The sequence below is a fragment of the Phoenix dactylifera genome, chromosome 5 (genome assembly GCF_051530095.1).
Source record: "Phoenix dactylifera cultivar Ajwa chromosome 5, Ajwa_hap1_PhDact_Kaust_v1.1, whole genome shotgun sequence".
Lineage (NCBI taxonomy): Eukaryota > Viridiplantae > Streptophyta > Magnoliopsida > Arecales > Arecaceae > Phoenix > Phoenix dactylifera.
The window spans coordinates 32,428,017-32,437,840 of record NC_143194.1 but is presented as its reverse complement, the minus strand read 5'-3'; the positions used below and the strand labels follow the sequence as shown (position 1 = coordinate 32,437,840).

The window sequence follows — 9,824 nt, the reverse complement described above, 5'->3', positions numbered from 1 at the left end:
TCATCTTCAATTCACAGAATTTCCAATTTTTTTATCAATCTGATTGCTGTCAAAGTCTCATTACTCTTATTTGAGCATTTCTGAGCTTGAAGGATCAAATTTAATAAGAGCTCTACAGTAGGCATTATAACATTGACAAAACCAGAGGATAAATTACAACTTACTGACATGCTTTGTTCATCTGAGAAATTCACCACGGTAAACTTTCTCCCTCGAAGAATTTCCATTTTAGGCACAAAATGTATAAGAAACGAATCATCGTTCATGCATAGAGCTTCAATGGGAATTGATCCTGGAAGCACAAGATTGTCTTGCTCATCCGAGAAACAATTAAATGGTAAGAGACTTGGTATTCAGGAATTTTCATTTTAGACACCAAGATGCAAAATGCAACGCTTCGTCATTCATGATGGAGCTTCACTCGGTTACAGGAAACAGAAGCATCAAAACATCAGCAGGTACAAATGTCCAAATCTCACTTGTGTGGTGAGAAACAATCGCACACGGTAATGGAATCGAAGTTCAACAGAACCAATTGAACCAATTACATACTCAAGATTCATGATTAGGGGTGTCGATTTTTCCCATGGCAATTGACTTGTTGTACTCTTCCATCTCTCTTTTGTAGGCAGCCATGCCTTCCGCTGCTTTGTCATTCCAGACTTGCCTTTCTGCTTCACTTTGTTCCTAAAACAACAATGAGAAACCTAATATTAAATATGTCCATGGAAGGAAATAGAGTAACGGAAGGGGGATCCCATTGCTCCTAATGACTACCTTCCATTTTACTGAAATCAGAGCACTCATTGTAGAATTGCCAATTCCTGGTCGTTCCTCCAACAGCTGTTTCCTTGCTTCCATGCTGGAACCGCAAATAATGTTAACACAACCTAGTCCACTTCTTACTTAAAAAACTTCAAGCATCTTTTTTAAAATTGAGAAAAGACACAAACATCTTCTCTTTTTCTTTCCCCCTCCAGAGAGAGAGAGAGTAAAAAAGTGTAATTTTTCTAAAACATAGAAAAAAGTAGGAAACACTCCAAGTATGGTGACTCTATTATGTGTATATCTAAACCTGAAAAGAAGGAAAGAGGATGGTGGCCTCCTTGGCTTGTTGGGATCTGAATTCTGTTCTTCCTTCTGCTTCTTTTTCTTCTGCCGGGCTTCCTTTGTTTTCTGTTTCAGGCATTAATTCAAAATTGAGTAATGATGGGGAAAACCTAAACAAGAATGAGATGGATTGCGAATGGTGGGGGAAACCTTAATTATATTGTCTGCTTTCTCCTTCTTCTTGAGCAGCTGAAGAGCTTCCTGTTTCAGAACTTTCTTCAACTCCTCTTCTTCCTTCTCTACGGTTGCAGCTTCCTAATTCCAATATCAATTTAAAGTTATTTCCATCTTAGAAACTCATGTGATCCAAAACTGGTAGGATGTTATATTCTTACCTCGAGCTTGTTCTGCTTATAAAGCTCCATTTGTTGATTATACTCTTCCTTGCATTTCTTGGCGATCTGCAAGAGGACGTGCAGTTTTAGCACAGAACCAAATTGGAATCATTGTTTCAGCAATTGTATAGAAGAAAAGAAAAGTTGGTTCGGACCTCTTCATAGGGTGCTCTCCGTTCTTCTGTCATGCTTTTCCATTCCACTCCTGCTATCTTAGCAATCTGCTACCAAGAAATAAACAAGAATAAGTAATTGCCAAATATTTAGTACTAATGAAGATGACATTCAAGTTTCCTACCTCAAGGACATTCTTGTTCTGTTCAAGCAGTGCTGCACGCCGTTCCTGGGAGAACAGTAAGAAAGCTGACATGGGATGTTTTGGCTTCGAAGGATCTTTCTCTTTCCTGAACAAAAGAACAAAAGAATCATTTAAGATGATAGAAAAATAGAAAAATAGCACATCATGAACCTTGACACACAAATATAGTGATTAGCGGAACATTAAAGGGACGTTCTTACCTCATTTTCTTTCCCCCTTTATCAACTTCCTGTTATAAATGTAAAAATTCAGCCATAAGCTTCTTGAATATTCTATGGAAAAAGATTTCAATGATGAAATCAACACAAGAAGGACAGATTTCAATAATATTTCAATGGAATTAGACCTGTTTGAATTGCAGGTACTGCTCTAGCAACTCCATTGCGGTCTTCTGCATCTGTTCTTCCTCTAAAAGTTTCATGGCTTCATTCTCCCGCTTCTCCTGGCCAACAATCTGCAAGTAACCTTCCTTCTCTTGGTGGTACCTCTCTTCATAGGGTTTCTTCTCTTCGGCGCTCAAGGCCTTCCATTTGGCTCCAAGAGTATTCGAGATTTCCTTGAAATCAGCATCTGGGTTCTCTTTCTTGACCTAAATTTAAGAAAAACTGATATGAACTTTTATACAAATTCTTGACCTGAAACAAGAAATGACCTCCAGCCAACAACACGGACCTCATGCCACTGATCTTTGCACCAAAGTACATATGCTGGACATGGCTTCTTTTTCTCCAGGTAGTCCTTGTTCTTCTTCTTCTTGTTCTTCTTATTTTCTTTCTTTTCTTGCTCTTTCTCCCTCAGGGACATGATAAAAGGAATGCTCTGCGAATAATCAAGAACAATAAACCCATACGGGTTGAATCTTTAAAACACAAAAGAGAAAAGGGAAACAAGAGACCTACAAAGATCGAACATTGAAAGCAAAAACGGAAAAGGGGAACAAGAAACCCATAAAGATAGAATCTTGAAACCCAAACCAGAAAAGAAGAACAAAAAACCCATGAAGATCACTCCTGAAACTGAAAACAAGAGAAGGGGAACTCTAATTTATGCGAACGTACCATAGTAGGCTTGAACTCCTTCAACTTTTGGAGCTTCTTGAGTTCCTTCTGAAGCCTCTCTTGCTCCTTGCCACGATTCTCAAGCTCCTCCTCTTTCAGTTTGAGCACCTCATCCCGCTGCCTCAGGAGTACCTCGGTGTTCTCCTTCTCGATCTGGAGCTGTTCGAGCCTCACTTGCAATTCTTGCAACTCATCAGCGAACTCTTTCTTGGTCGTCGCCCGAGCTTTGGGCTTGGAGACGACCTTCTTGGCCTTCTGAGGGGAGAGGATCGAGACAAGGCTATCACGGCTCTCCTTCTCGGCTTCAGCAAACGGGGGAAGTGGGGAGGAAGTGACCTTCCCGGCTGAAATGTTGACATCGTTCGCCGTGAGGGTATTCAGGGCCTTCCTGCCCCTTCTTCCTCTTTTGATTTCAGCCATGGCTGGGGGGGGGTTGGGGTTGAATGTTAGTGGTTGAGGACGGCGACGGGAGGGGAATTTTATAGACGAAGGGAATGGAGGAGATCTCTAACGGTAATCTTTTTCAAATTTCAAATGAACTCCGGACAGATGCAATGTTCTTACCGTTGGCGAAGTGAATTTACAAAAAAAAAAAAAGCTTATCCTCAGTCCTAAGGGCATTTTAGTCTTTTTACCGCTGCCCCATCCTAGGCTTTGCATACCGGCGTCGGGTTGAAGTAAATATATCAAATTTCAAGGTCGTTTTAGTATTGAAATGATGGCAGATCCGGTAATTATGTTGCATTTCAGGGCCGTTTTCCGAACACCGATCAGCCCCTCAGCCCAATGCCCCGGGTGGTTCTATATACACCCCCCCTATTGCTCAGGACACCCCCCAAAAATTAAAAAAAAATTAAATACTCTCTACACCCCCCCCCCCCCCCCCCCCCCCCCCCCCCCCCAATTTGCTAAGGACACCCCTAAAAAATTGAAAATTCCTAAATTACCCCCCACCCTCCCCACCCCCTCACCTAAATTGCTCTCTACACCCCCCAAACCCCCCCCCCACCCCGCTCTTCCCCTCCCCTCCCGCCGTCTCCCCCTTCTCCCTCTCGTCGCCGGTCGGTGCATTGCACCTCGCCAACGCCCAAAACCCCCCCGTTCCCCCTTCTCCCTCTCGTCGCCGGCATTCTTCCGATCTCCGACCACCTCGCCGGCTTCTCCCGGAACCACCTCCCCGGCCATCTCCCGAGCAACGAGCACCTCGCCGGCGCCTCCACGACCACCTCGAGGTAGCTCCCCCCCCCCCCCGCCTCCAGTGCTCCGTTCGGCACTGGATCGCCGAACAGAACCCTTCTGTTCGGCTGAACAGTGCCGAACAGAAGCCTTATGTTCGGCAACCCTCAACCGAACAGAAGCCTTCTGTTCGGCTGCACAGTGCCGAACAGAAGCCTTCTGTTCGGCTGCACAGTGCCGAACAGAAGGGTTCTGGCCGGCTCTGTGCAGCCGAACAGAATCCTTCTGTTCGGCTCTGTGCAGCCGAACAGAATCCTTCTGTTCGGCACTGTGCAGCCGAACAGAAGGCTTCTGGTGCCAAATCGCGTGCCGTGCTGAATTTTGTGCCGAACATTTATGTATGCAATTGAATTATTTTCTTTGATATAGCCTAACATTGAATTTCTATATTTTCAGACATGGATCCCCGTCCCGCCAGAGTTAGACCTACGGCGTCAGCTAGGAGACGTCGTGCTAGGATTGCTTCTCCCGAGCCTGCTCATATGCCATCGGACTCTCCTGAGTCAGAGCATGATGATATGCCCGCTAGGGGCGAAGACGATGAGTCCGTTGGACCATGTCCAGGAGGTCCAGAGGATGAGTCCGTCCTGATCAGTTTCAGGACGCATATAGCAGCTTCCATCTGGAGGCAACAGGTATTGTTTATTTGTTATAGCATTATATTTTGTTTATTGATGTTTTATAAAGTAGTAGTAATTATACATTTATATTACAGGAACGGGCTCCACTAAAGTGCATGAACCATACTGCCAAGGTTGGTGACACGGCACTTCCCGTACCGGCACGGCAGAAATATGTAACAATGGCAGAAATATCCAAATAGTTATCCGTCTCAGCACTTCCCGTACCGGCACGGCACGGCACGTCCCGACATGTCCCGTATCGGCACATCTCGGCACGGCACGTACCGACATGTCCCGTATCGGCACATCTCGGCACGGCACATCCCGTATCGGCACATCTCGGCACGGCACGTCCCGACATGTCCCGTATCGGCACATCTCGGCACGGCACGTCCCGACATGTCCCGTATCGGCACATCTCGGCACGGCACGTCCCGACATGTCCCGTATCGGCACATCACATACCGGCACGGCACGGACCGTCCCGTAGACGTTGTGATACCTATTGTAAGGAAATAAATATTTGGTACTTACCTTTTGCTTGGGCCGCCTCTTTTGAATCTGAGTAGATGGATTGCGGATGGTAACTTTCTCAACACCAGGTGAATAACTATCCTGTCCAGATAGAACCAACTCAAACGCAGACGGGTCACGTCGAGTAGACGTATCAACCTTCATTGAAGCGCGCCCACGTGAACCAGTCTTCCGTTTTGCAGGCTCTAAAAGAGGTGTACTATCTGGACTTGCAATCTCTCGTAACTTCTTGATCATCTGCAATTGAGAAGCCCCATCTAACTTCTTGAATCGTAGCGCAATCAAATCTAACTCTGCATCACAACTCAACTGAATTGGCTGCACGGGGAGGGGGGGGGGTAGGCAGAATATCAAGTTTCCTCCAATGAGGATCTATGCAGTCGAGAGGAATGGGCCGACCTTCCACCCTGTACCGCGCAATCTGGTGAGCACATGGTATACCATGTGTGCGTCGAATAGCGCACCCACAATTTGAATCATCAAACCCAACTGAATTGGCTCGTTTCGATTGGGCGAGGACATGATTTAACGCACTTATAGATATGAAACCTCGCAACTCTTTGAATTCAGCTGGCTTGAAGTTGTGCTGCACTACCAATAAACTCTTCTCCAATGAGGCTTTAACGGAGCTGTGCTGCAACTCAATCAATCCATTTATTCTAGTCCAAGATGACTCGAAACTTCCTTGGCTTGATCCAAGCTGCTTTTTGAGCTTTGCATGTGCACTCTCGACCCTAGTAAACAAATGAAAGTTAGATATAAGAATTGAGGCAAATTAAAATTAAATGAGTCTTTATTTGTGATACCTATTTGTCGTCACATTTCCGTAGTGCCTGCATGTATCCGTCCACGCCGCAACAAATCTTTCCTTGTATTTGCTCAGCCAAGTATCTGACACATACTGTAGTGCATCTGGATAGGTACCGAACTCTCTCTGCAGTGCACTCCAGCGATCATTATACTCGTCTTCCGTGGAGGACAGCACTAGTACATTCCAACTCATAATAAATTTATCCCATTTCTCCTTCAATTCGAAAAATTTTTTTGCACTTGGCCAAAACATTCCTACTAATATGCCATCTACATAATAAATGTCTAGCAGTAGGAAATACTTTATGAATTGCATTCATCAAAGCCAAGTCTCTATCTGTAACAATCAACTCAGGCAAAACATCATCAGCTATGACACTGCGCAATCTCTCTAATGCCCAAGTATAGCTTTCTTCCCCCTCAGAATTTAAGTATACAAAAGCAACTGAAAATGTCATGTCAGTAGATGTCACCCCCACAATCTCTAAGAGCGGAAGACGATACCTATTCGTCTTGTACGTGCAATCCATTATCAACACACGGGGAAATGCACGGAACAAATCAATGCTGCCAGGGTGTGCCCAAAATAAGTCATGCACAACATCCGTATTAGTACAATTCCTATGCCACTCAATATATTTAGCCTCTGATAATTTACCTAATAGATGTTGCATTTCAGACCTCCCGGCTTTCTCTGCAACCTTAAACAGTTGACGTACATTGTAGATAGTCTTGATAGTCGTAACATTGAGGGCATCTCTTTCCTTCAATGTGGATAATATGTCCTTTGGACGAACCAAACTCTTCGACATATCCACTAACAATTCCGTCTCCTGCTCAGATAATCTCCCTGCATATGAGTGCCCCTCCAGATTCTCTGCAGCGGGATGATTGTGCACTCCACATACGACCAGTAATATCCAATCATCCGCAGTATCCAATTTCTTTCCTCTTAATGCAAAAGGGCATCCACACTTCTTTGTCCCACAGGCAGTCTTTATTCGCTTTTCTTTTTTGGTTCGGTACGTCCCACCCCTCTCACAACCTAACGTAATTCTGGGTTTCTTAGAAATGGTACCTGCATCGGATGATTTGATTACAACAACAAAACCATTTCGCCTCCCAGCTTCACGACACCAATTACACAAGTCCTCTCTACTCTTGAAGATCTATACATTAAACAATTTATGTAATTACACAGTTGTAAAAATAGCTCGCTAAACTATTACAAAATTGCACAATACATTATAATACCTCGTAAGTTGTAAATTCGCTTGTGTAATCCAGTACAAATTCTGATCCAATTATACTCGATTCGGTTGTAGCATAGCCCTACATATAAAATAATTTATCACCAAGAATTAATGAATCAGAGGATCTGTTCGGCACAAAATTCAGCACGGCACGCGATTTGGCACCAGAAGGCTTCTGTTCGGCTGCACAGTGCCGAACAGAAGCCTTCTGTTCGGCAACCGTCAACCGAGCAGAAGCCTTCTGTTCGGTTGCACAGTGCCGAACAGAAGCCTTCTGTTCGGCACTGTGCAGCCGAACAGAAGGCTTCTGCTCGGCTGTGCAGCCGAACAGAAGGCTTCTGCTCGGCTGTGCAGCCGAACAGAAGCCTTTTGTTCGGCGATCCAGTGCCGAACGGAGCACGAACCGTGAAAAAAAAAATTTCGAAATAAGGTGGAACACGTACCTTTGCGGCCGATTCTTCGTCCCAAATCACTAGTTGCTTGTCCATGCTTCGAATGGGGCTTAAATCTCCTTCAAAGATCGCCTAAACGATGTAAATGGATCGAGGGGTTTAAGGGGGGTTTGAGGGGGGGTTTTTTTTTTCTTTTCAAAACGAAACGGAGGAGGAGGAAGGGGGGGTGTATGAGAAAATTTCAAGGGCAATATGGTAATTACACTAAAGGTTAGTTTGGGTATTTTTTTTTTGGTTTTTGGGGGGTGTCCTGAGCAATAGGGGGGTGTATATAGAACCAATGCCCCAGGAGGCGCCCGCGGGGGGGAGGAGGAGGAGCGGATCTCCTGAGGCGGCTGCGGCGATCTTTACGGCCTTACACACGGGATAGCGTTCATGGGCTTGACGCATAAGGATAGCTTTCATAGGCTTATACGTGGGACAGTACCCATAAATTTGACGCATGGGGATAGCCTCCACAAGTTTATACGTAGAATAGCGTTCATGGGCTGATGCGTAGGATTTTTGTCAGTTTTGTACTGAGTCATGATCTTAGTTAGTTCAAAGTCGGACGTTAATCAATGGAAAATATGAAAATCAAGTTAATGAGAAACAAATGACATGATATAAAAAATTGTTATTGAACAATTAGTTACATTATATATATATGATTTTTTGAAAAATTATAATAAAAACTTATGTGCATGTTACTTGTATGAGCTTTCCGAGTATTGATACGATATTTATTTTATATTGCTAATTGATTATTTTCTTAATACTTACGATGTAGCGGTTCAAAATTCTTACTGGGTCGTAAAGCTCACAACCCCTTTCTCTTTCTCTCTTCTTTTTTTTTTGATAAATCAGTCATTTACGTTAATCTGGCGTGAGTGCAACCAATTGAGTCAAGATACAATACGTGGCATAAAGATGTGGGTACAATCTCGGATCATGTCCATGAGACTTCTGCGGAGTGATGGGCAGCAAAAGAAGCAACTCAATCAGCCGCTCTATTCGTCTTCCGGTACACATGAGTAACCCGAAAAGAGTCACAATTCTTCACCATCTGTCGTATATCGCTAAGAAGAGGATGGTCGTCTGCATGTCTTTCAGCATCCCGACAATCGATCACCATAGCAGAGTTTCCTCCCAAGGTGATCTCGCCAGCCCCTAGGACGCTCCTCGCATGGATGTCTTTTTCTTTTTCAGAGTTGTGGTTTGTGTAGTACTTTATGATTGAGATCATGGGTAGAGGAGATGATTAGATAAAGCATCATTGATACTGGTTGGATGATCAAATTTTGTAATTAGACCGACTTTGTTATTTGGTATGAATTGAGATTATTGTTGATTACAGATATTAAGATTGTATTAAAATTTCCAGTCTAATATATTCTCTAGGGCAGAGGGAGTGCACAACCATGTTGCGTTCCGGACCCAGGTGGCGGGTTCGTGGCATAACATTCTCCTCCTCCGATGACGCTGACATGGAGGAGAATGAGTGGGAGTTCTGGAACGCACTACTAGCCAATCTCCATCCACTAGTTCTTGGTGCCATCATCTCCATCGTCTTGACAATAGCTCACCGAAGCGATGCAATCCTAGCCGAAGAACACATAGGCACCCCAATCTACGGAGGCCAGTGTGATAGAACCACCCAATTTTTGCCCACACTAATCCTCGAGGAGAACCCACCCGAACCCAGCCAGGGTCGATCCTCCCATCCTATCCTTCTTGACCTGAATCAAGGATTTTTTTTCCCCACTATTTTGAACTCTCTACTTGCTCTGAGTGAAACAGTCCTCGTCCCGCCTGCCTTCTCTCTCCCTCCCCTGCCTACCCGCTCCACGCTGGAAACTCTGCTCATCCTCTACTAGAAGATCGTGCTCTTGGCTTCTCTCGGCAGAAGAACCTGAACGATTAAAACATTCTCCTTATCAATTCTCTCACTGCAGGGAACCCATGCAACATTGGCAAAAGTTGTAGGCTCCTCTTTTCACAGTCAGGACCGAATCCTATTTGTCAAAAGCTCAAGAATAAGGAGATCCTGCAGGCTAAAGAATATGGAGATCCTGCGCTGCAAGAAAGACTCTCTCCGGCAGCCCAGCAGGTTCC

At 44.5% G+C, this 9,824-nt stretch overlaps 1 protein-coding gene across 1 annotated transcript; it reads right to left on the bottom strand.

Moving 5' to 3' along the window:
* Positions 1-381: 381 nt before the first annotated feature.
* On the bottom strand, positions 382-3,398 carry LOC103702946 (high mobility group B protein 13-like). The gene is made up of 11 exons (XM_088722433.1): positions 2,823-3,398; positions 2,437-2,583; positions 2,111-2,353; positions 1,965-1,993; positions 1,744-1,849; positions 1,601-1,666; positions 1,446-1,511; positions 1,261-1,365; positions 1,076-1,176; positions 778-862; positions 382-687 (listed from the first exon to the last, which is right to left on the bottom strand). The coding sequence occupies exons 1-11, from the start codon at positions 3,240-3,242 to the stop codon at positions 553-555; spliced, it is 1,503 nt and encodes a 500-aa protein (XP_088578559.1). The 5' UTR covers positions 3,243-3,398; the 3' UTR covers positions 382-552.
* Between the last annotated feature and the right edge of the window lie 6,426 nt (positions 3,399-9,824).